The 26787-nt window shown below is 44.1% G+C and overlaps 1 protein-coding gene across 1 annotated transcript in view; it reads left to right on the top strand.

Annotated features, from left to right (window-relative positions):
* IHO1 (interactor of HORMAD1 1) overlaps positions 1–26067 on the top strand; it is a 28295-nt gene extending 2228 nt beyond the window's left edge. The window contains exons 4-11 of the mRNA XM_029996349.2: positions 164–315; positions 2274–2436; positions 9945–10104; positions 11487–11644; positions 14118–14166; positions 15818–15905; positions 22629–22732; positions 23565–26067. Of these exons, the coding sequence (XP_029852209.2) occupies positions 2381–2436; positions 9945–10104; positions 11487–11644; positions 14118–14166; positions 15818–15905; positions 22629–22732; positions 23565–24887 (1938 nt within the window). The 5' untranslated portion in view covers positions 164–315; positions 2274–2380 and the 3' untranslated portion in view covers positions 24888–26067. The remainder of the gene's footprint in view (positions 1–163; positions 316–2273; positions 2437–9944; positions 10105–11486; positions 11645–14117; positions 14167–15817; positions 15906–22628; positions 22733–23564) is intronic.
* Positions 26068–26787: the final 720 nt, after the last annotated feature.

Below are 26787 nucleotides of genomic sequence, written 5' to 3'. Positions count from 1 at the left end.
ATTTGCCCCTTTCTTGGCAGCACCTTGCCTCGTGCACATGATTGCCCGGCACATCAACCCACTGCAGTGCCATTTGGCTTGGCTCGTCCACCCAAAGTGAACAGAAATCCATGACCTCTCCTAAAAGTGTGGATTTCTCATTCTTTTCTATCTCTGCTTTTAGGCACAGGACCAGGATCCCATGCAAATGAGGGGAGGGGAGCAGCCAGGACAATGGCCAAGGACATCTTGGGGTGGATGGAGAGATCTTCAGGCAAAGTGATGGTGGTCCTGACTACCCTTGGATACCGACACGTTATTAACTGAAGAGCTCCTGTGAGTTTCTAACAAAATGCGCTATGAAGCAAAAGAAGTTGAGGGACATACCAAATATATTGCTGTCTATCTCCTGGCAGCTTCTGCTAATTTTTACTAAATGAAAGGCTTCAAGTATCTGGCCACACTCCCTAAAGCTAGAAGCACAGTCTGTTACTTCAGATATAAGGGGAGCTACGAGTCAGCGCCTGGCAACATGGCTAATCTCCCCAGAGTGTGTTATGGATGGGGGAGACTGGAACTGGAGGTAGCTGTCAGACCTATAATTAAAAAAATGTGTTTCCTTATAGAAATTTCTTTCCGTTGTCAGGAGAGATGGAAATACAAAAATCTCATTTATCATATTGCACAAACTTGGTAGACACTCAAACCAGAAAGCTCCAGCCACACCAGAAATAGGAATAGCTCTCTATAATAACCTAAAATAACGTGCTGAGCCTTATCGCTGGTGTGCAAAGCACTGGCAAATCCTTTCCTGAGGGCAGTTGAAGGGCCGTAAATGGGTACAGGGCTCTACAGTCTCTTCTGAAGGGAGTTCTGGGCCAACTTTCCAATTAAGAGCAATAAAATGATGGAAAATCACCATTTATGATGCAGGGCCGTATAGGACCTGGACGCACAGCAAGGCTTTTGGCAGCAGCACCATGCACTGGCTGTACCATGGAGCTGTAGGCAGTTCAGGAGCAGAACAAGGCTTTTATTTACTCAACAAGCACAATAAACATTAATGTTCCCATCAGTACAGCTCTCTGGAGGAAGGTTTGCCTTCCAGTGCACGGCTGCCTTGGACAGCCCAGCCATTATCCCGTCCCTGAAGCAGGAATACGATCCAGGCTGCGATTCCCCGCTCTGGTCCTCGAAAATCAACCCATTAGAGGCTTATTGTGCAGCTGAGAGTTAACAAGCCGCCGTGATAAATCCGAGCTATATATACCAGCTCTAGCACTGTAGTGACAAGCAAAAACAATGCAGCAAAGTAACTCCAAGAAGTTTTTTATGGGCGAAAGTCCAGATATTTTTTTTTTTTAAGGGAAAGCTTTATTTCTGTGGGATTTGATTAGGAAACCAAATATATACATCAAGAAAGCAATTATTTTGACACCTCTGAGCTCCAGGCTGCCTTCGATACTAAAGGCAAAAGAGCATAAAGGGGAATGTGAGTAGTTCCCGTAATCTATCCATGAGTTTATATCAACCTTATTTCTACAGTAGTTTAGTGCTTACGGAATATCTTCAGAACCAGCAACCAAATATTTTAACCAGTATTGAAATTGTTTTGAATTAAAGGAGAAAAAAATAGGCAAGTAAGCGTGCCCATTTTCCATTCCCGAAGACGGAGAATACAGAAGCACGAGGAAAAAATTCCAGTAAAACTATATTTGAGAATCTTTCTCTGGGGAGTGTTTAGATGACGGGTTATTTTTGTCATACTTCTAATGGGTGAAATTAAACCATTCTGCATTTTTTGCCAGAGGTATTTACACGAGACAGCCCGCAGCCTCTGGACACGAAGTAAATGGGCACCGTGGCCACCGTGCTCCCATGGGAGCAGCCCTCGTCGGGCCAGGCTCCGAGCCTCCTCTTCCTCCCCCTGCCCTGTGATGGCCCCATGTTCCCCGGGGGCAGGTTCTGGCCCGGTGCCTGCCCTGGGCGGCCTGGGGACAGATCGGAGCGAGGGCTGATCCAGGGACCCCCAGCCCCGGGCTGTGAGGCCGGGACCCACGGGCTCCCGTGAGGCTCCCACGAGGCCCCGTGGGGCAGGCGGGCAGCTGCGCCCCGGGCCTGTGGAGGTCCACCAGGCCCAGGCCTGGGGCAGCCATGTCGGAGGGGCCTGCCCTCAGCCTGCCGGGCCGTGCCCCCCCCGCCGGGCTCTCCCCACAGCGAGGGGGCACAGGGGGACGCTCCCCCCACCCCGAGCAGGGCTTATCCGTCTCTCTCCGTTTTCCTCCTCCCCGCAGGGCAGCGTGGCGGCATGGCCACCGTGGGGTTGGAGAGGAGGCTGTGCATGCCGGGGCCATGGTGAGGGCCGGGAGCTCCCAGTGAGGGTGTCAGCTGTGAAAAAAACATGAATTTTAACGTCTGGAACATCAAGGAGATGTTGAGCACGCCAACAGCCACCGGGTGAGCTTGGGCCGTGGGGCGGGGAGGAAAGATCATGAAGAAATTGTATAGAAAATTAAACGCTTTGGGTGTTTGATAGTGATGGGGTGAAACACATCTAGAATTGCTCTATGGTCCATTACAGTCTGGTTAATGGTGGCTAATTAGCCTCCTCCCCGATCCTGTTTGTGCCTGCATTGCTCCCAGCCTGCCAGGCACCACCATAGACCCACCATTGCTGGGAATTTAAAAACCAGCATTGGCTGAAAGCTGTTCTCTGATTTATTCGGGGTTTATTCAGGGAGGTCCTGTGGCCTATCTATGCCTAATTAGATAAGTTAAATCGCCGTGTGCAGAGCGTAGATAAAATGAATTGTGATTTGCCATATTGTTGCACATTATGTAACTAAAATTATTCCATATCCTGCATTTATATGCATGGCTTAATTTTTTTCCCAGCAGAAGTCAAGGAGTAGCTAGAACTCCCCACATCTACAATATATAGTGAAACAACAAAAATTATTTGGATGTAAACATCTGGAGAGCAAATACGTAAGACAGGCTGCATTTTTTACCTTTTGCATTACGTGGCTAAAAAAGACAGCAAGATTTATCCCTTGTTTGACTCTGGAGAAGCTAATTGATGAATTTGGTCCTCTGAGCCTCTGTTAGTTAAATAACCCACTTACATAACTAACTGTTGTTCAAATTCACCGTTTTAGTCATACTGTCTCTTTGGCCTGATATTACCACAATGATGGATGATAATGAAAACATAATAGTAGTTTCCTTGCCCATTATAAAAATACTTGTCATAGATGTATGAATTAATTGAATTTTGCACAGATGCAGGGGTCAAAGGGGAGCCAATTCAGGGAAAAACTTGTTTATATCTGTCATGGGTTTGTCTTTATAAATATGTGTTGCATAATTCTGTTGTCTTCTTGGTACCTGCAGATTTCTGTTTGGTTTTTCTTTTTTTTTTTATTTTGTTTTCAATAAGTTGCTTCTAAGTAGTTTGAAAACCTGTGACTTTCTTTCTGGTCAGAGACTCAGCTGGGGAAATTTAGATAATATATAAAAATATATAATATTCTACATAATAATATATGATTATATATTATTGTAATTTATAACATAATATAATAGTTATATTAATTATATAGTAATAATTATATTAGTATGTACTATATTAATTAAGTATATATTATTAATTGTATATTAAATTAATATAATATTATATATAAAATTTATAATATAGATTTTTTGAATACATAAATCATTCTGTGGAGTTGTGCAATAGGAAAGGAAAAGAGTGGAAGAAGGACAGGTGCCTGTTTGGAAAGGGATCACTCGAATTCCTTCCTCCTCCAAAGTATCCTGTCAGCTACAGTCTTCCCTTTTAACTCGTTTATTAATGCAGGAAGAAAATACAGACAAAATTTTAACACCCACTTCTCAGCATTCCACATTTTTTGCAAGTGAGTTCAAAAGGGTCAAATAGGGCATAAAATGTTACTGAAAATGCAGCTGAGTTTTTGGAGGAGTTAAGAAGGGGGAGAAAGTTCTCAGGAGGAAAATTAACTTTTTCTAAAGGAAAAAAGAAGTTATTCACAGGAGTGTGTGCATGTGTGTGTGTATTTGAAATAGGGGAAAAGGTGTTGAGTACTTTTCCCTGGCTCACTTCTGTTACTAGAAATCTTTCTCACCACAGCAGGGTATGCTGTATAATCCCCAGAATACTGTATTTCAGGGAGCTTTAAAAATGAAACATAAAATCAGCATATAATCTAGGCAGGGTATGAATCACACTATGAGTTCTTTGCAAGTTTGAGTCAGGGTGTTACTTCTGTGAGCAGCTGCCACCAGGTCCCTAGGAAATGCAGAGCTCCAGTGACGCAGTACCGTCATGGCAGTGGTGCTGCACAAGCCCAAGATTGCTCTGGGTTTTATTCATTATCTATCTGTCAGACACACATGTGCTTCTCTGTAACCCCTAGCAGCCTGAGAAATAGGGTGGGGGAACAAAAGTCCCTGTTTTACCTGTTTTTATGTATGAATATTGACATAACAGAGATCCTAGAAATGTGGCAAAGGGAAGATTATCTAGTTGGACACTGTAATATCAGGGTGCCAGTTACTTAAGATGGTGGGAGGGGGTCATGTGGATAGACTGACAGCTATACAGTGGAGAAAGCTTAGGCCTAATTTAAGTGTATCAACAAATGACACGATTTTTGTGGATTGAAATGCCGGACTTCATTAGGGAAAGTGCTGTGTTACAGCAGTGCTGCTGCCTGCCCAGCCAGAAGGGCAGGTGAAGAAAGATTGCAGAAGATGTGAGAACGGCAGCTGTAAAAGCGGTGATGCTTCAATCAGCCTTTTATCGACTGGATAAGCGTCACTGGGGCGTGATGCTGAAAGTACATTTCCAGACACCATAAATACCTGCCTCAGCCAGGGAACTCCCAGGGGGAGAGACGTGTCTTGCCTTGGCCCTGAACTGAGCACAAGACCAGCGTTCAGGATATTACTCTTGTAGTGCTACCACGAGAGTGACAGTAGTGAACTGGAGTCAACATCTCTGCAGGAGCAACAGAAGCCAAAAAATCCACTACTGTTTAATTTCAAAAAAGACACTGACATAGTCATAAGGAAGCTTGTTAAAAAGAAATTAAACTGGACACCCAAAAAGGTTAAATGCTTGCCTGAGGCCTAGAGATTAATTAGACTTCATGTTGAAGCTCAGAACAAATGCATACCAGCTAACAGATCAGACATGAGAAGGACCAGTACCAGACTGGCATGGTAAAGAAGACTTCTGAAAATGAGAAGGCATCCTTCAAGAAATGAAAGACAATAAAAAATAGAAAAATAGAAACCAATATATGATTTGAAATTGGAGTTATGGGAATTTTCTTGTTCCGTGAGAAAAGCAGTAACTTGCTAAAGGCATAAAAGCTACTAATATACCTACTTCCAAAGACATCAGAAGCAGAAAGCCTGCCAGAGAGTGTGTAAGGCCAATATATGATGAAAATATTAGAAAGGCCTTCAAAAGGAATGTTGTAAGTTAAGGCCTACTTGGGCCACTACTCTCTATAGCTTATTTCTGCTGTTGAGAAAAAACTTCCAAATTTAAGAACCTCATTCAATCCATTATCCCATGAAATTCCATCCCACATAGCAGGGCCACATATTTTGAAGTTGCCTTGAGGTCCCAGAATAAGCAGAAAATGAAGGAGACAGCCAGGACAAAGACCGGGAGAGCAGCTGTAAAAATCCTGAGCCTTGGAGGAATGAGAAACTGGGGCTGTAAGTGCAGGCTAGAAGATGGCTTCAGACTTGGGGGGGGGGTGCAAAAAACCCACTGTCTCCAGATGTCTAATTCTTAATATGGTCAGGGATATGTTTTATGTAAGTAAACAGGGCTGCTCCGCGGAAATCCCAGTCTCCTCCCAAGGAAAAGGCCCTGTGTGAACCCCTGTGACCGGCTCAGGACAAAGGGCTAACATGGTTTCCAAGGTGAGGAATGTCTGGGCAGTATTGAATCACAGCCGAATGAATAATGGAGTGGCTCATAGAAAGTAAAAATTACCTTGAGGAATTAAAACAAGACCAGAAGGACTTTGAGCCTGAAATCTGGAAACTGGAGGCAGTGTTTGAGCTGAATAACTGAGAGGGATTTTGTTGCGGTTAATGTGTTGGGGCCAGTGCCAAAATCTGTTTGTAGAAATTCCTTTTAGGATATGGCGCAAATGATTTGCAGCAAGCAGGTCATGCTATTCCAGAGGACAGAAAGCAGAATAATAATTTTATGCTGTGGCTGTTCCCAGTGAAGAGATGGCAAATGGCTGGAAGCTGCAATAGCAGCTAAAACTCCTTGTTTTAAACTCCTCCAGGCCCCTGGATGCTGAAGTTCCTCTGCACCCAAAGCCAATGCTGATCCTTGCTTATTTCCTGAACACATTGGCAGGCAGCAAATAGTGACGATGAGAGCAGCATAGCAGAGCTAGAGACAGTTCCTATAGATACAGACTAAAGCCAGGAGGAAGAGCAGGTGAACAGTAGCTCCCAGAATTTCAATTGGATTTCTTGTGATACAGCCCTGGTCACTAAATGAGGAGGAGGGGAAAGGGCTGGGAGATTTTTCTGGAGGGGAATCAGGAGAAGAGGAACTTTATGGCACTGATCCTACTCAGGATTACTACCAGGAGAAAAAGATCTCTTCTTTGGGAAAGAGGCTTTACTGCACTTTGAAGAAAAGTGTCAGGAAGGTGTAAATGAGATTTACCCACAGTACTTGGGAAGAAGAGGGATGTTGGCACAGGTTCAGTGGTGATGACAGAAACAAATAAAATCACTTACAGCAGCACCGTGGATAAATGTTATTTTGCAAATTGTAGAAGACTCAATTTGCTTTTCCAAATGACTCTTAAACCTTGGTGTTGGTGCGTAAGGATGGATCCAAACAACGGAGTAAAAATTAACGATTTTAAGTACAACCGATAAGGCCTATGACAGTTTATAGTTACAAATTTTTAGCTTGTCAATGCCCCTAGAAACATCTAGGAAACACAAGAAGAGGGTATTTATTGCATGCTGTGTTTCTCTTGGGTTGTTGTATCTGACAGCTGTTTGGGGGCAAGGCAGAACCTTTGAATGAAAAGTGAACATTTGCATATGGTTGTGCTAAAATATTTGGAAGTGGAAACTGGAACTTAGAAAAATGAAAGAAGCTCCCAAAAGATCTAACTTCTGTGGAGGGGGAATTCCCACTGACAACAGGGAAACTGAGACTGAAGAAGTAGCTGACTCCCCAGATATGCAGAGGGCTGCAGATTTTTTATGTCACTCTCATGTTACAGAAAGGGTTGGAGTTGCCAATATTGCAATACCTTGCATAAAGTTAGGTGGGAAAAAGAAACTGTTCCATCAGTCAGCAGAGGATGATTTAGTATTTTTTGGCACTGACAAGAACTTGTCTTGCATATCTAAAGCTGGTTTTGCTTTGGACGCATATGCTAGTGCCAATACCATAGGAACATTATGGAACAAACGCATGAACAACTTGGGGAATGGCTCGTGTTAGCAGAAAGCTAAAAGTTCTCCTGAGGTAAACTATTACATCACCTAGGAGGGACTTCTAACTGAGATTAAATATCTAGGATGTTTCCTTGCTGTTTATAAGGAAGGGTTTATATTTAGGACAGAGCATGCATCCTTGCAGCTCAGGCATCCTGAAGGGAGTGGTCAGGTGGTTAGAAGAGCTGTGGTTGCCTGACCATGGATCTGATCACAGATCTCATCACAGTTGTCTGATCTCACCGTCAGGGATAGGCCTGGGACAAGTGTGGCCAGGCTGATGTCTTGCCCAGATGGTCTTGTTAGTAAATTAATTGCCAGCAGTGTTAAGCAAGGGAGAAAGAAATCCATTGCTCAGGGGAATGAGTGTATTCAAAAGAGACATCTGTTTCATCTCCCCCCAAAATTTGCAGAAGTACCATTGTTCCTAAACCAACCACTGAGGTAGTGGACTTAAGACAGAAAAATAAGGCTCCAGAGCAGCCAACAGCCACCTTTGGTCATAGTGTCAGTGCTGAGTGAGCCTGGGAAATCACTTGGTTCATAAAGTCCTCTCAGCTCAATACTCCTCAAAATACCAGTCATAAAACTGTTTGTTATAGGAATCTTGTACTTCAGGCATTAAGTAATGTGAAGGGACTGAAAAAATGAGCAGGTTGTGGGATGTGATATTCACCAGTTTTACCAGACACTTTCAAAGGGGTTTTGACAAGACAGTAAAGCACTTAAAAATTATAAAAAGCCTTCCTTAAACTAAGAGGGAGCTTTTTCAGCTAGAAGACAGGAGGATTTAGAAAACTGATGCAGGACATGTGATACTCACATTGCAAGCATGGGTCCTGCCCATGCAGCCCGTGTGCTCACATCTCTCCCTGACATGCTGGCTGTAGATTAAGAAAGTTTTTTTTTTTTTAGAAAGCTTAGCTGAGATGGAAACAAGAAGCTGTGCTAGTAAAAGTTGTATTCAGATTTCTTTCTTAGTAGATTTGGGGTCCAGAGAAAGATCAAGGGAGAAGGGTTTGAATTCAGACAGATTTATCAGGCTTTTTGAGAATCCAGAAACCCATACCTCATCTATTTTTGCATGCAGTTCAGTGTACTCAGTGAGCCTAAAGCCAAAAGTATTAATACGATATTGTCACTGATACCACTATATAATGAAGAGGGAGACCGAGCAGTTCAAGTACTGCTACTAAATCCCTTCCCTGATGTGTGTATGATGTTTGAGCTCCTTCCAAAACTGGGGATTAGCCAAACACATCACTGCTAATAAATGTTGGGGTGATCATCTTTTGTTATACACATGAATTAGTCTCCTGTTCCTTCTCCTTTACTTATATGATTTGATATGGAAGAAAAACCCTACGTAAGAGTCTTTTTAATTAACTTTGGTCTGTAATTCCCAGTTCCAAAGGCAGCAACACAGCTCTCCATTTTGGTAGCTTAAAAACCAGCAAGAACTGAGAGTATAAACCTGGCCCAGCTTTTCCTATGTTCGGACCTAGCCTATGCACTCCATCAGACCTTGTGGATGCAGAGCAATGGAATAGTATAATGTGAAAAATTAAAAAAGTCTGTATCTTTGCTGGCAAAAAGTTGAAGCCAGCCTCCGACACAATAAGAAGCAGTGCAGCTGTGCAGGGAAACCCTTGTCTGAGGGAAGCTGGTACTGTGCCACGAGCCTAGTCCATAAAGTGGTAGAAGCTGTGCCTCTGAAGAGAAGTAGAATCAGAGCAACACAGCACAAAGTCAAGGCTAGTTGGAAGAGGTTTATTTGGGCAATGCTCAGGGGAAAGAAGAGAACTTTTGAGTAGTATGTTACCATGTTTGAAATATTTCTAACAATTCAGATCAATTTGTCCAACCATATGCTACCTATTTATTTGTTGTTCCAGCATGTCAGACTTAAGGTATCTGGAGAATAAATGCCCAAGAAATGTCAACTATCAGAAAGGTTTACTCTGTTGGAACTACCTTCCAAGTAAGCCGAGCAGCATCTGAGTTACAACAGAAATTATTATCCAGAGTAGTGAAAAGGGAGAGACCCGGCACTTGCTAGGAGCAAACCCCACGGTGTCCCTTAAAATAAGACTGACTGACAAGGCAGGTAGGATGAACTGAGTTAGCTGGCCAGTCCCAGTTTTGGTCTTCTGTCTGCAGGACCTGCTGGAGAAACACCTTCACCCCTGCAAGGTGAATGCAGAGCTACCACACTGCATTTGTATGGATGTGGCAGTTTAAGATAAACCAGTTGGCTTTGCATAGCAAACCCACATGCAATTAAACATTATGCAGTTATAGGAACAGTACCCTCCAAGTGGAGAGTGAAAATGAATATGTTGGGATGGGCCATGCTTGAACAGTTCCAGCAGGTCGTGTAGGGAATTCTCTTTGGCTTTTTAATTGCTCAAGACTCATTCACAACCTGCTCTGCTCCATTTCAGGCCTAATAAGTTTTCCATCCGGAGCAGTGCTCCTAGTGACTACTCGAGTTTGAGCGATTCTCAGCTGCTCTTTGGCTCCCAGTTCTGCCCGGAGAATGTGCAGTCGGCAGCAGCACCGCTGGAGCTGGGCACACAGCTGGGCCAGCACAACTCCCAAGACGTGAGTCTTGCTCTCGTTCAGCCCTGTGCAGGCATGCAGCCACTATTCAAAGTTAATGGAAAATGCTGAAATCAGGTGGTACCATTTGCAAATGTTAGTAACTGCTGAAATCAAGTTAATTTCTTGATACATACACATATTTACTGTGACTAGACAAAGTAGCAGCCTGGTCAGCTGAAAACGTAGTATTTATAAAAGATTACTATAAATTATTATTGAGATAGGTATTATTTTCTTTAATCACATTTTTTTAATTACTAAAATAATATGAAATTATTCTCAAGCTAATGTCTTTAGACCATCTAGCTAAACTAGAATATTACATCTATTCCTCTTTGAAAAATGTGGTGTTTCTCTTCATTAGCTTTCTGCAAGAATGACAGAGGCATTCAGTATTTACTTCCATTGACTGAAAATTAACTTGCTGTATTGTTGTTATGGCAGATGCTTGAATGATTTTGGATTAAGATCTTCTATGCCCAAAATCTTTCTCCTGCAGCATGTGGTTTCTGATGTTACCAACCTCACTAAAATATTTCCTGCACCACTAACAGAGAGCACTGGAACTGAATGAAGACACCTGAGAGCAAAGATTAAGAAAGAGCAATGGTGCCAGCTCGGTAGCCCTAGGCTGTCCTTCAGTTCCAGATCCTATCTGCTGTCCTCTGCATTTTGCTGAGGATCTTGTCTATTAACTGCAGCAGCTTTTCATCAGACACAAAAAAGGAAATTCACTCTCCACAATGAAAGAAGAAAACTTAATGGAATTTGCATTTTCTTATGTTTTAAGGAAAAGGCATTTCCATTTTGGTCACACAGTGTCTGGAAAGTTTGTAGAATGAAGAAGGTCTTTACAGCTTTCATATTAATATTAAATTTCTTGTTCTGAAATGTATATTGAAGCATGTGAAAAACTCATCTACACTCTGGTGGTGTTGCTAGTTGGCAGCAAAATGATGTCAACCACCAGGAAATTCAATAGGGTTTTCTTTAGATTCCTGTACAGGGAGCTCCCACTGACATCTTTAACTTTTCCACAATTCCAGAAACACTGGAATTCATTTATAGTCTCTGTGTTGAGCATACAGGAAGAAAATCTGTACACCTGATGATCGCAACCAACTGAAAATCCTCAAGATGAGAGAAAAGCCTGAGTCTGGAGGAATTCGGGCTGGGTCTCAGTTCCACAGGGAGTCAATCTAACTAGGTGCACTAAGTGAGCCATAATCTCATGAAATGCTTAATCTCCTCATCCAGTCTAATCTGTCACATCCAATCACTGTGATCTCTGTCTGCAAAGCACTTGGTACACAAATGTTTTTTTCTAATTAATGTTCTGAGTATTTTTATACTTCAACATTTTTCTTTCTTTTGTGCAACAGAGTGAGCCCAGTATTTTTACCAAATACCAGACAAAACCACTGTTATTTGATGAAGATACAAAAGAAAAAGGTTCACTTAATTTTGGTGCAGGAAGACTGAAAAGTGTCTTGGAAAATTTTGAAGTGAATAAGAACAAAATAAAGGACAAATATGACCGGTATGTAGACATTCATTGGAAATTCTTTCTGTGCTGGTGGTTATCACTCCCTGTAGCTCCTTCTTCCCCTCTTAAAAGTCATACATGACATAGCTGCATATTTCTCCAAGAAAAGTATCTTTTCAGGTTTTAAATAATCTCTGATTGGAAAGAGTCAGAGGATAAGAGAATAGGGTTTATTTGCAATGCAATTTATGTAACACACTCAGCCATAAGCCACAAGGAACAACAAAACTCTAACCTGAATTTACCTTTGTCCTTCTTTATCTAATCAGTAGGGGTTTTTTGTATTGATTCTCTGCAAAAGCCCATATTTCTCAAAATTTTATAGACTGTGCTGGTGTTGTGCCACAAGCGGGGTTCAATACGCGGCGTGCAATAAGCCAATCTTACACACAGAGCCGAGATATTTATTTATTTCATGTTTGTGCAAAGATGGGTGCTAGGTGATAATTCCACAAAGTTAGCACACCACACCAAAGAACTACAATGTGTTTGTCCTGTTACATGATTACTAAAAACCTGCCTAAATTTACCCTCATTTGTTGGTAGTCACCATCTCATCTACTATTAGGTAGTTATATTTAAATTAGCCTCACCTGCTATGTAAATTAGCAAGCATGCTCCTTGCAGGTGGGCAGGGAAGTTCTTCCAGCCTTGAATTGAGTTGGTGGTTGCGATCTCCCCCTGCCACCTTTACCTTTCCCCCAGTTCATGCTTCTTTGGCGATCATCTGGCCTTTGGTGCCTTCTGGAGCAGGATGTTTCCTTTTTATCAGTCTTTAGTTCCTCTTCAAAGGCATAATCAAGGTATGATACAAAGTAATCAGGCCTGCATAGTGAAACTATTGAGTAATGGTCCTCCATAAAGGATAAGGCATCGAGTTTAACCCTAAATTAAGCAATATCACCACAGCCTAGGCATTAACTCAAACATATGGCTACATTGGAACTGGTCAAAGGGACTCTGAGGACAACCTTCACATTTAGGCCAGATGAGGAGATTGCCAAGCATATTGTGTGCGGTGGAAGAAGCAATGATTACACCTTTATAAATCTGCGTGTATCTAGAATTTTACTTGTATACAAGATTTTTGTATCTTGTGGTTTTGGTAACAGACAAGAGTAATTCACTAATGTAATTTGTATCTGCTCTTTGTCATATGTTAAGAATTAAATGTACGTGTAGGTCCTAAAGGACTTTAAGGAACAGCTAACCATTTGAAGCTCAAAAATGAAAGATGGCAAACTCCCTGGTGCACCTATAAATAATTCTTAGCGCTGTACATTTTGTAATGTAACATCCAAACTGAAACGCGCTTTTATTAAAAGCCTTTGATCAAATCAGGCTATGTATCTCTTTCTCTTTTGCAATGGGCACTATGCTTCTGATAAGGCAAAATTTGATTCTCTAGTGCCTGTTAGAGAAGAGGAGTATTTTTTTAAAATGAATTATGAGAAATGACCAAGTAGTTTGAAATATTTAGGCAGAACTCTTAATTATCCTTTATTTCTTCTTTAAATGAATTATGCTTCTTCCTACACTCCAGACTCATTCTCGGATTAGAAGCCTGTTTATAGAAATAGCTATATTATCTTTACAAAGTTAAATGTATAATTTATCAATTTGTATCCCCCGCAAGTTTGACTAATAAAATTAATATCTTCCTTTCCATAAGGCTAGAAAGATTTCAGAAGCCCTGCCTAATTCTCATAAGTAGAATCTACCTGGCCTCCACCTTTTTGGTTCTTGCAATTTGGATCACTAAATGATTGATTTAAAATGACCCAAATCTTCAAAGAGGAAATAGGTTATCACTTTGCTTAGCAACCGTCCTTGCATTTTGGTTTGATAGGTTAATCGTGAATATAGCCTGGTTCCTCATAGGCTCGCTCAGCTTAAAAGGGTGGATAACAGAAACCACAGGCATAATCTCGGGAGAAAAGGATTTGCAGTATTTGTTCTTCCTGGCTTGGGCTTTGTTGATCTGAAGCTTTTCCCATGTTTTTCCCACAGTTATGTGAGTCCAAATACAATACCTATGTATCCCAGCAACTGGCACGTCACCTCCGCCAAGGCTGTGTCCTTCTGGAGCAGATAGCACAGTGGTAACACCCCAGCAGCTAATGGACATTTGTGTAAATGCCAACTAAAACTTTCAAGAGAGGCACGAATGCTAGGCCAAAAATGGAAGAGTTAAAAAAAAAATAATTTCATGCATATGATATATATGTGCATGTGTATATATTTTTTGTTGTCTTACTCTATATAGCAGAATCCATGCTTTCCTAAAACAAGTAAGGTGACTTCAAAGGGTTATGCCCCCTGAACTAAGCACATTTCTGCGCTTACATTACAGACTACATTATGCCTTGCAGTGTTTCATGTCTCATGATTACTGTGATCTTTTCATTTTCCGTCTACTTCAGTAACTTACACGTCTGTTCTATACTTGTTGTTTTTTTCATTTTAGTGAGGTTTTAAGCACCTTTATTTCCAGTATCAAAGACAGGCTTCAAGGGGTAAGTTAATTCAAATTCAGAGTGCAGAATAATGAAGAGTTAGAAATCATAGAATGTTTTGGGTTGGAAGGGACCTTTAAAGGTCATTGAGTCCAACCCCCCTGCAATGAGCAGGGACATCTTCAACTAAATCAAGTTGCTCAGAGCCCCTCGCCTTCTCTCATTTACTGTGCTGATATTTGAATTATTACACTATTTGCCTTGAGCACTCAAATACTTTAAACCAACAATTGTCAATTTTTTTGCATATACCATTGTCTTTGTGGCATGTCCTTAGGGTCAAGGTCTTTAAGGGCCTTGCCTCAGAGTCAGCAGTGGAATTTCTCTGGGTCTTGGGAGCAAGAACAGGCTGTAATAGCTGTCTGCAAATATCAGTTCTTTTTTCCTTCTGCCTGAAGAAATTAGTCTCCTCTCGAGAACAAGACAATGTGGTCCTACTGTCTAAAGGTGATGGTATCTCCCCCATCACTTTTATAATTAGAATCATAGAATGATAGAATCATTTAGGTTGGAAAAGACCTTCAAGATCATCGTGTCCAACCATCAACCATGCCCACTAAACCATGCCCTGAAGTGTCTTGTCTATGTGCTTTTTGAATACCTCCAGGGATGGTGACTCAACCACTTCCCTGGGCAGCCTGTTCCAATGCCTGACAACCCTTTCAGTAAAGACATTTTTCCTAATATCCAATCTAAACCTCCCCTGCTGCAACTTGAGGCCATTTCCTCTCGTTCTATCTCCAGCCACCTGACAGAAGAAACCAGCACCCCCCTCACTACAACCTCCTTCAGGCAGTTGTAGAGAGCGATAAGGTCTCCCCTCAGCCTCCTCTTCTCCAGACTGAACACCCCCAGTTCCCTCAGCCGCTCCTCATAAGACTTGTGCTCCAGGCCCCTCACCAGCTCGGTTGCCCTTCTCTGGACACGCTCCAGCACCTCCATGTCTTTCCTGTAGTGAGGGGCCCAAAACCGAACACAGAACTCGAGGTGCGGCCTCACCAATGCTGAGTACAGGGGAACAATCACCTCCCTGCTCCTGCCGGCCACACTGTTTCTGATACAGGCCAGGATGCCGTTGGCCTTCTTGGCCACCTGGGCACACTGCTGGCTCATATTCAGCCGTCTGTACACCCCCAGGTTCTTTTCTGCTTTCCAGCCACTCTTCCCCCAGCCTGTAGCGCTGCATGGGGTTGTTGTGACCAAAGTGCAGGACCCGGCACTCGGCCTTGTTGAACCTCATACAATTGGCCTCGGCCCATCGATCCAGCCTGTCCAGATCCCTCTGTAGAACCTTCCTACTCTCGAGCAGATCAACCCTCCCTCCCAACTTGGTGTCATTTGATTATTCAGTTATGATCAATTAATTTGATTAACGTTATTATTAATGCCATTTTACAGATCAGCACCTATAGATATTTTGAAATCTGTTAGGATGTCTGCAACATTTCATGAGCCTTTTGAGCCATTCCACATCTCCTTTGGGATTGCAACCAACAGCTGGACAAATTGTTTCAAGCAACAGATAAATAGCCATTTTCAGGCTGTTTGATTCCATGAGTTGCAGTCGTTGTTCTGTGGCATTTGGGGTTGTGTTTTTGCAAATAAGGAAAGGGCAATGTATTAATTTTCTCATTTACCTTTGTTTTTGCAGCTGCAAGCATGCTTGGACAAGTTTGGAGAAATGTTCGATTCACGAAACAAATCCATTTTGGTTCACCTAGAAACCATTTCCAAGACACGTAAGTCCTTTCTGTATTTCTGTTAACAGCAGAGGGCACAGTCAAACTGCCGAATGTCAGTGTGTTGTCTCCAAGCTGGGGTGAACTAGGCAAGTCATGCCACTCACAGCTGCTCTTCATAAGGGAGAAGAGCAAGTAAGACTTATCCGTGGTATGGACTTGTCCATTTTTCCATTCTTACTCCGTTATATTCTCATTTTCTCTGCTCTCTTGTACTGTGTCAGAGAACTTAGGTGGTGTGTAGTTAGATGCCATGCATGCATAGATAAATGCAGCTCTATGTTCTTGTGTTCTGCCTGGAGTATGATCATTTTTAGACTATCTGGAGCACTAATGGAATACACACAGTAAAAATAACTTAGATATTTATAACCTGAGTTTTTAGATATTTATAACCAGTTTCAGTTTTTAGGGCTTTCTCAGATTTTCACGTTAGAAGTCTTCCATCACTCCTCTGTGCTTGAAGTGATCATATTTTCGATATGAGCAAAACTAGTACTGCTCATTTCTTGAGTAAGAAGCACATAGTGAAGCACGCTATTACCATGATAAAAAGGTGACACCCCCCCCCCAAAAAAGCCAATAACGTAAAATACTTTTGAACAGCTCTGTCTCTGAAGTGGCTAGTCACAGCAGTCTTTACTGAGGGAAAGTGCTTCAGAGAAATTGTTTCTAATTTGGCTTAGATCTGAGCCTTTGAGAGTGCATTAATTTTTAATGCTGGGATAATTTTTTATCAACACCCTGTCAGGACTCTGCTCAGTGGTTGCCCTGCTTTGGGCAAGAAAAAGAGGCTGGTTTCAATACATGCAAGAAACGTGAAGTGAGTTATACCTTGTGAGATCAAGGTAGCAGACTTTCACAAAAGCACTGTAATATTCACCGTGCGGTAAAATGTGGCTTCCACGAAGCACAGCTTTGACAGATACCCTTTAAGTCAACACAGGCCTCTTAGGCAAAAAGAGTGGGGTCTGGTGCATTCTGCTCAAGGTCGTGATAGCCTGTATGTTTGAAATACCAATCTTGTTATACTAAGAACACTCCCTTGCTGTGCTTGGCAAGTGCTCTTGGTGGGACCTTAATGTAAGCAAGAATCTGTCTGCTTTGGCCAGCACAACAAGCACCCTATTACGCATTTGCCCATCTCCTAATTACTTCAGTGCCTCAACTTGTCCACTCTGCAGCAGGACTTTGCCTAATTTCATATACCTCATGCACAGAAATTGTTGTCGTGGCACTGAAAATCAAATCAATTGTTCATGATTCCCCTGCTTCATTCCATACCATTTGCTCAACTGTCCTGTTTCTTCTCCATACCCGTTTTAAATAAATGTGCCTTGAATGAAATGAGAAACCTCCCAGAGGTGCCTGCTGCTAGATTTTCAAAGCAATTGAAAAGAAAAATTGGCACTTTCTGTAATGTATCATGCTGCAGAATGTTGAATATATAATGGAAATCATCACACACTCCACAATGTTGTTCTTTTTATATTTCTGGGAGGTTCATCTGTCACTGGTTAATTGCTGATAAACACTGCCATTTGACTGGTATCACAGTGATGGATAATTAAGTTCCCACTAAATAAATACCTGCATTAGTGCCTTGAAAAGATCCCACCTGAGGCAATTGCCTTGAAAAACTGCTATTAAATTCCTAAACTCAGGTGATAAAGAGCTACATTCAGAGCTGATAAAGCACTGAATGCCAGTGGCTGATGATACAGTACCTTGTGATGTGGGTGACATGGTAGAGACATGGTAAATCATCGGCAGTGGAGGATTTCATATGTAGGAGAGGAGTGCAGAAGATTAAGAGGCTTTTGTCAAGGAGAGAAGTAGTACACCAGGACATTCAAACAGCTCCGAAAAACAAAGAAAGGTGGAACTTGAAATCAAGTCTGTCTTCATTAAAAGCTTAGAAGGAGTATCACAGGCTTCATTTATAGCAGTGGGTAGCAAGCACATTTGGCACAGTCTCCATAGCCGCTGGGCGAGAACAAAACAGAAAATATTTTTCAAAATATATTTCCAAAGCATTTCCAAATGCAGTTGGGCTGGCATGGTCTATGCAGTAAGATAAAAAAAATGTTCCCTTTTGAGCGTTTGTCCATATGTGCTTGCACACAGTGGATAGAGCTGTGTCTGGCGCTGGAGATGAGACAACATTTGCCTGAGCAGCTTCCACAGAGGTACAGCTGCTCTATTCCTTGCTCACATCTCGGTGTGCTATGCACAGGGATGTAAAGAGGCAAGCAGACCCTATGTCCTCAGTTCTTCTACCTTACATAGAGTTTCTCTGGTTGACTTGCCTGCTCATCATTTGCTCTTTCCTTCTGGTTTCAGCTCCTGTAACTCATTTCTTTTTATATTTTTCTCATTTTCATTTATATACCCACACTTATATCAAAACCTTCTATTTTTTTTAATACAAATCCCAATTTTCACAACTCAGCCTTCTCTGAACTGCTTTGCTTCTCTGGTATCTGGTAGTTCCAGCTGTGACAACTCATAAGAGCCATATCCTCCGCACCACCTTGACTTCATTGCAAATGAGAAGCATATTCCCAGCCAGCATACCACAGGCAATCCTCTGATGCTCCTGCCAGCAAGGGTGACAAAATAATGTGCAATATGTCCCTTACAGAGGTCAAGGTGATGCAATTCTCTGACAAAATCCAGTGCCTGGTGGGCAGTTTTCAAACATGACTTGTTTCAAGACTCCCCAGGACCAGTAGCTGCTGGTAAGGTTTCTGGGGGAAATCACTGTGTTTTTAATGGTGAAATTTGAGCTTGTTTACTGCGAACAGCATGGTCCAGACTGGGACACCCAGTCCAGACTCCCTTATGTTCTGTATGGATTGAAAAGTCAAAAAGTTTAAAACTGATAAAAGGAATGCCTTTCCCATGCAGCTGCTAACTAGCCGTGCAGTGACTGGCAATTAAAGTTGTTGACATGAGGGACTTAACCAGACTCCAGAACACCTCAGCATGGATGGTGAGAGGATGTGTGTTGTCTTGGTGAATACTGAAACTCCTCATTGTCACACTTCGGGACTTGGGGCACCCCCTGCCATAGAGCAGGCTGAGGTCGGGGGGCAGCTCATCCCACAGTCCCCTGATGCAGGTGTCTTCTGCCATGCTGTGGAAGGGGACCCAAGCTAAGCAGTCACAAACCTGCCAGCTGATGACTCGGGCTATGTCCGAGCAGGATGCAGCCATGACAGCCCAAATGTCTTGCCTACTGGCACAGCTCAGTTACCATCTAGGGAGAAGACGCAGCACTCTGCTGAGCTCCGTAGCTGTCTTCCCTGCTCGTGTCTCACCAGGTTGATACCACCTCCTGTTTCCCCTACTGAACCCAGGCGTGGGGGAACCAACCTCCCTCCAAAGCGTTATTTAAAGCCTCTGCACTGTCAGTGCCAATCTCAGGACGAGTTGCAAAGACAATGATAGATAGGCATCAGAAGCAGTTGCTGTTTAATATTCCTAGGCTGGGAGGCTGGCGCTCCCTCCCTTGGCTGCTCAGAATGTAGTTTTCAGTTGTTGGGAGTGCAGCTGCACCTGAGTGCAGGCTGATTTGCGGGGAACTCTCTGCAGCACAGGGTGGCAGACCTACCCCGAGGTCCTACAGCCTTTTATCTCATGCCAGATTTCACATTCCATATGTTATTAATGTAAAACAGTAGAATCCTAAGACAATGGTATAGCAAATCAAAACACAGTGATGTTCCAGGTTGTAAAAAACTGCTTTGTTTAGAGTAAAATACCTGAAGAGAGGCACAAGTCTGTGCATAAGCCACCCATTAACCAAGTAAAGATTTTCCCTCTGTGATCAATTTATTCAATAACTGTCTGCTGCGGGGTTTATTTGAAGAAAACTTTCTCTGAAGCAGCCATTCTTGATCATTTTCAAAGACAAGAGACTTGATTAACAGGGTCCTTGATCTGATCTAGTTTGGCCATCTCAATGCCTATTCTTTTAAGTCTAGATTAACGCTCATTTTTATTTTGTTTAATAGTGTTTGACAAGTCTGAACACTCCTCTGGTATGGAAGCCAGAGAGGGAAGGAGAGTGCCCCTCCTCTGTACTGAGGGTTTTTTTTCTGCAGAATACTCCTACACGTACAAATGAAACACATTCAAAAGACTGGCAGTTGGTTGCTTGCCTGCAGCATGCTGTGCTGAGTCAAATGTATGTGCAGATCACAAGCCCAGTGGATGCAGTGCTATTTTTAGACTGAGGATACCATGTTGTAGAAGAACAGACCGACTAGGGAAATCAGAAAGTTTTAAAAATAATTCTGAACTAAAATTAAGTGTATGGGGAAGAGCAGCAAGCTGAGGTAAGCTTGCTGATGCTGGCCTTCCTATATCCTCACTATGTAGAGATGGAAGGTGATGAAGTGACATGAAAGGAGTTTCCTCCTCTAGTCACTGCTGCTTTCCTCCTCTTTATAGGCTTGCAGGCAGGGAGGGGGCTGGCAGACTCTCCCAAAACCTGCTCTGGGACTGCAGGTACCCCTTAGGTCTAACCAGGGAGATGCAAAGCCTAAAAGGCCCACTCAAACATTCACTCCACCGTTACAAACCCATTCTGCAAGCCACAGCTTTCCCCTGATGATTTGTAAAAAAGTCTAAATCTGTCAGAGCAAAAGACTAAAAGCTTAAAAATGGCAGTGAGAGAGCAGGGACGACCGAATTGCCTGCAACAGCAGAGAGCTTATTCGTTGAAATAAGTGCAGATAATCCTCAGAAATCAGCCATGCTCCTACGGAGAACAAGGCAAAGCCATGTGGTGATGGGCATCCTGAAAAAATGGAGAAATTGCCCCCGAGCCTAGGTCCAGAAGGTGGCTTAACTCGATGTGTGTGAGGTAGATGCATGGATGGGGCAAGTGCAGGGTTCCTTCTCCCAAATGACAGCAGCATTCACTGTGGCCAAGCAACGCTCCTTCGAAGGGAGGCAAATAGAGTTAAAAATACAGCCTGGCACAGGGGCTCCCTGCTGCTAGGAGGCAGCTCTCGGCAAAGACCCCATCCCTCCTCAAGCAGCAGCCTTGCTACACTGGAGCAGCCCCTCCAGCCCCGTGCCACCAGACACCTCTGGTTTGCGTGGCTGAATAAGCCAAACTCTTTCAATCTCCTTTCATAAGAGAAGATTATCATCTAAGCACTTAATTATCTTGTAGCTTTTCTCTGCACGTGTCCCAGTTCAATCTCTTTTTTTCCTTGCACATATATGGCTAGGACTGTGCACAGGCTTCGAGCCACCCTGGGATGCACAGCAGTTCCCATCAGCCAGAGCCCATGCACCACTGCACGCCACACTGCCCTATCTCACCTGTCGCTCCTGGTGCTGGCATTTGCGTCTTTGTGTCACCTGCTAATTACCTAAATCCCCACTGGCTTTTGCACCCAGGTGACTACAGCAGATTTTAAGCAGGTTTGGCTCATGAGCAGACCTTGAGGAGCACCTTCCAGAGCTGCCTTGTCCCCTCATACCACCCCTCTCAAGAACTGATGTTGTCTGTTTAATTGAGGCTTATCCACTTAATTTTTCTCAGCTTTTTTCATATTTCATTGGCTTGGCAATGCTTTGTTTTAGCAGGAGTGCTTTGCATCCTGTTTTGTTCCAACCGGCCAATGTTCCACCCCAGCCACACTATCTGTACACATCTTCCTTTGCTGTTCACAGGAAAGACCAGACATGTTTAGCAAACAGCTCTTTCTCTCCATCCTAATTTATGATTTTAAAGGAAGACTTCTGTAAGATTGTTAAGTATTTTTCATCTCCACATAGGCTGCAAAATGCATTCCCATGCTGTAGTGTATTAGGCACAGCAGTGGTTCCTCTAAGAATAATTGCGGTTGCATGGGGGGAGTTATATTATTGTCCAATCATATAACACAAATCCCCATTTTTTTTCAGTTTTTCAACAAGGCTGACTGAAGCCAAGAGCATCTTGCTCCAACTTAAAACCCTCCCAGGGTGCCCGTGCCCCCACAGGACACTGCTGGGGCACCCACTGCCTTCCAGCTGCAGCTGCCACAGCTGCCTGCTTCAGACGGTTTCTGATCCCATCTCTTCCTGTGCCCAACAACTGGAAATCCCAATTCTTTGCACACTCCTTCATAACTTCCCACTATCCCTTCAAGCAGCTTTCCTTCAGTTACCAGCCTCCTGTGCATTTCTGACATGGTTCTGGTTGCACTTCTTACCCATTAACTTCTTGCATCTCTGTCCTGTTACCAGCAATACTATTCTTCCCATCACAGGTTCAAGCTCCCATTTACCATCAGCTGGTTACAGAAGAGGGTTGGTTATACTGGGGTGAGTCAGCTATATTGGGGTCCCCCTTCCCTGGCCATGCCTGCTGTGCAGTTGGCAAACACCTAAGCCTCAGCCTTCCTTGTGTTGAGCCAACCAAGTTTTGCAGCTTCGCATAGCCTTTCATCTCCAGCTGCTATATAAATAGAGTCCAGTAAATGAGGTTTGGCCTATACGCAGCATCTTATAAATTTCAAGTGCTTTGCATTAAACATCTACCCTATTGTTCATCGCTTGGGGCTCAGGGAGATCTCAGCGGGCAAATCACTATGGTTGCACAGCACAGTGAAGTATTTCATGCCAAGCCGTGGAGGAAGTAGCCACAGTATTGATAGTACTTTATTCACATTTACAAATGAAAGACCAAATGTGGTTTTTATTGATTTCCCTGTTTAGTGCAAGATGCTCTTCAAAGTCATTGTGCCTCAGTGCTGAAAGCTCTGACAGATAAAAGCCAAATGGAGCAGGCACTGCTGGAGATGGAGAGGAGACTTGCAGCCGTAAGTGCAGAAATTAATCTTTTATTCTGAATCCTCGTTCTGAACTTCTTCTGCTTCTTCAAAATATTAACTGAATATTAAATTGCCTTCGAATGGTGGATTATAAAGTAGGCTGCTCCTGTTATAATGAAGGGGGGGAAACATATTAAAATGCTAATTCTAGGCCAATTACTGACTGATGCTTACCCAAGTGCTGGCTAACAGTGCTGTAAGCTCTGATGAAACCCTGGTCAGTAAGAGGGGAGCCCAACAGTGCCCTGTGGTGGCAGGCCGCGATGGAGCACTGCTTCCTCACGCTGGCACATGCCTTCGCTGGAGGAAGTGGTGCAGTGCATGCCTGCAAGGGGAGAGCATCTTGCAGAAGTGCAGTGCCTTGTCCCTTCAGCTGGATGTTTTCCCAGGGAGAGGAAAAAAGAGGTGAAAAAAGAACAAGTGGGTGTCAGAGACAGAAGAATGAACTGTCAGAAACAAATAATGAACTGTCAGAGACAAATAATGAACTGTCAGAGAACTCCTGAACAAGTCTGGTTTCTCCAAAGGCCCTGCTGCAGGAATTCCTTTTGGCAAGGATGTGTCACACAAGCATGTGAGGAGGCAGTGCTCCTGGGAGAAGGGGCACACAGTGGGTTAGGGGTATGCCCCAATCCCAAACCTCTCACTTTTGTGGGAGAGTTTGAGAAATTAGGGAGATACAAATTGCTGTTCTTTGGGTCGATACCCAACTTAAGGGGTCTAATTGACACATAGTACCTGAAAGTTTCTTGTGCTAGTACTATTATTGCACCTTTTAATGTGTTGCTTACTGCTTCTGCTCTGCTTGCTGCTTCCCCAGAAAGAAGTGGAGATCTTGGATGTGAAATCCAGTGTCCAGCTGCTGAAGGAGGGCCTGGAGTCTCTGCCAGCTCAGCTGAGTGATCAGCACCTGAAGCTGTGTGAAGAACTAGGCTTCCTGAAGCTCCCTAACGCCTTAGCTGAGCTGTACACATTCATTTCCAGTGCCAGACTCCCCCCTCATGTGGCAGATAACTCTTCCCAGACCTCCCCTGGCCCATGCCACAACTCCGTTCTGGGTAAGGAGAATGCATGCTGGCCGTGCTGCCAAGGCAGGGGGGTTTGCAGCTCCTCGAGTCGGTCTCAGCCCCCCTGCATGGCAGTGGGGGAGCAGCACGGAGACTCCCAGGTGGGGAACCAGGTCACTGGGGATGGCATATCTAAGGGTGACCTAAACACAGCTTTGGGAGGGAAAGTCAGCCCCATTGCTACAGTGGTGTGTGGCAGAGAAAACACCTCTTTGCAGGAGGTGAAATACAGTTTGGAAACACAGAGCTGTGCTAACCAATGTTGCATGTGCTGCACTAACAGTCACTTTTTGGGGGTTAGTCAGAAGAAACACTGTCCTGTACCACAGGAGGTGCCTCTACCAACTCCACTGAGGAAGGCAGTCAGGAGAGGCAATCAAGGATTTGAACCCATGACACCAGCACAACAGAGGCAGCCTCAGGTTTGCCACCTTTCAGTACGAAAAGATACACCTGGGCAAAAAGACAGTAACTGGGCCACAGACGGCGAGGTGGAGAATGCAGCTGCAGGGAACAAAGCAAAACAGAGGCCAGGAAGGATCCCCCGGAATAAAGCAAAGGCGAGGAAGAAAACGTGCCCCACTATGAGAAAAGGCGAGCTCTCTCGATGTAGTGATGGTGGGCTGAAGCAAAGGAAGGCAAACAGGATTATTGAGTTGGAAAGCTCCAGAAAAAATTGCTTTCCCAGATACACGGTTGCTCTCAATTTAGGAAGCTCTAACCCGGTTTTTGCAGCTCCCAGCCAGCAGATCCTCAGCAGTGCTCAGCTGAGGCTTACAAAGAATTTCCCAGCAGTGCCATGCTCCAATAAAAGCCTGCAACAAGTTGCAGACAAAAGAAAGAGAAGTTTGGAAATTAAAAAAAGAGCGAATGCTTCCAGTGTAAAAAGGAATCTCTGGGATTCCTCTCCCCAGGAGAATGTATTTTCCCTGTGTAGCACAATAGGTGAAAAACAGATGAGCTGCTTCAGTCTCCAAAGCCCTGCAGCCTCCAAGAAACCACGTCCTGTCAATACGCTGGCTCAGCAGAATACGGCCTGTTGCTCTTTAGTGTTTGATAGTGATTATTCCGATTGAAGGGTTTTGTTTTGTGGTCGGAGTCCTCAGTGCAGGCTTGGCCATCTCAGTCGCAGTTTATTCCTCTAGGTGTGTTACCTGCTTAGTCAGAGACAAGGCTCATGCCTGGATGTTTGAAAGTGTTATTGCCCACTTTGATGTATTGTAAGGGACTACGTGGGAGCTGAGGGGAAGCTCTCCTCTGGCTTGGAAAGCTGGTGGGATCTGTATTGCTTTATCCTCCCACTCCCAGAGACGCCACGGGCTCCGATTACTGTTGTATTTACGTAGCAGGGAAGTACCTGCAGAGTCTGCCGACGTTCACCGCGGAGGAGAGGGCTGGCAGAGTACAGACAGGCAGCTCAATCGGATTTAGCACTGAGATCTACTTGAAACTTTTCAACTAGATAGAGGTAACAATATCTCTGTGGCCAGAGGCTTTACTCTGTTTCTCACTCGTAGTCTCTGTGTTGGTTTGTATGTCTTAAAGTTCGGCTTTTTAGCTCCCTAGGCAGTAGTAGCATTGTTCCGGTTGATTTCGATAAGGTTCAGATTTGTCCCAGGAGTTGTTTGTGAGCTTTGGACGGGGAAAAGTTTAGCTGAGGAAAACCAAATCCCAACATCTCAGGTTCATCAGCTGTTGCATTTCTTCTCCTTTTAGGCTGAAATTTCTTGGTTTCAGAAAATTCAGGAAATTATTTAATTTCTACTTTATTTGGCTCTTGTATCTCTTGGCTCATCAAGGAATGGTCCAACATCATACACTTTTCAAGGGCAGTGGTTCTCAAACAGAAGCCAAAAGATGTGACATTCAAATTTAGCAGATGAAGTCACTGATGAATAGTTCTTGTCCTTCAGAAACCTACATGTCTCTAGTGAGGAGTCGCTCCAAAATTTTCAAGTCAGAAAGGACCAGCCTGCTCGCCTCACCTGGCGTATACAGCAGCAAGATTGTTGGTCAGCCCCAATTCCTGCAAAGCAACTCTTTCCAGGGTACCCAGCTGTGACTATCAGCAGCTTCCACTGCTTCAGATATTTGTATCACATTTGATTTTTTTATCTGAGATGTTACCGGCAAAAGAAGCATTTCGGTGTTGCCAAAACAGGTCTATTGCCACGAATCCAACCAGTCCAGCTTTGTCATCCCGACGGGGAAGACTGGGATCCCTTTTTCCTGGCTTTAATAAACTCATTCTATCTTCACCAAAGTCCAGTGTCTTTGTATTGGTTTTTCAGGAGAGGCAAGGTCCTGTTTCAGTGGGTGAGCAGGTGGCTGCTCTTCAGCTGTTTAACTCCCCCGGATCATGGAACTGGGAGGATTTGTTTTTTTCAACTCCTCTCTGATGTTTAAAGAAAGAAACCTCAGCCCCTCCAGTTTAACATTGGTTTGGTGACGTTAATTAGCGAGGAGAAGGCGGCAGGGGCAGGTGTGGGGAGTGCCCGAGGCCTTGGGGACCCCCCCTCCTCAGGTCAGCGGAGGGGCCAGGTGTTGGCTGCTGGCAGCAGCAGCCGCCGTTCATTTCACGTTGCCCTCCTTTACCTGCCCCTGCCCAGCATCCCCAGCACGGTCTTTGCTGGGCAAAACCTGCTCAGTGGGGCTCACCACCCCCGTGTTTTGGGGTCGGCAGGGACGGACACAGGCCTTTGCACAGCCCCCGGCCTGGACGCTCAGCCCCGGCTGCACCGCAAGGAGCTCGGCAGCACATGGCTGAGCTTGGAGGGACCTCTGGAGGTGTCTGCCGCAAGCCCCTGTGCTCAGCCAGAGCAGACCCCGGCTCCCCGAGGATGGAGCACCCGTGCCGTGGGGTGCAATGCAGGGCTGCCCTGGGGACCCCCGCAGCCCCCCACCGCATGAACACAATGGCAGACAGCAGCGGCGTGAACAAAGTCCCCGGAGAAAGGAGGTGTAATGGCAACAGCG

Source organism: Aquila chrysaetos, chromosome 20 (assembly GCF_900496995.4).
Source record: "Aquila chrysaetos chrysaetos chromosome 20, bAquChr1.4, whole genome shotgun sequence".
Taxonomy (NCBI): Eukaryota; Metazoa; Chordata; class Aves; order Accipitriformes; family Accipitridae; genus Aquila; species Aquila chrysaetos.
This window is presented reverse-complemented; position numbering and strand designations above follow the sequence as displayed.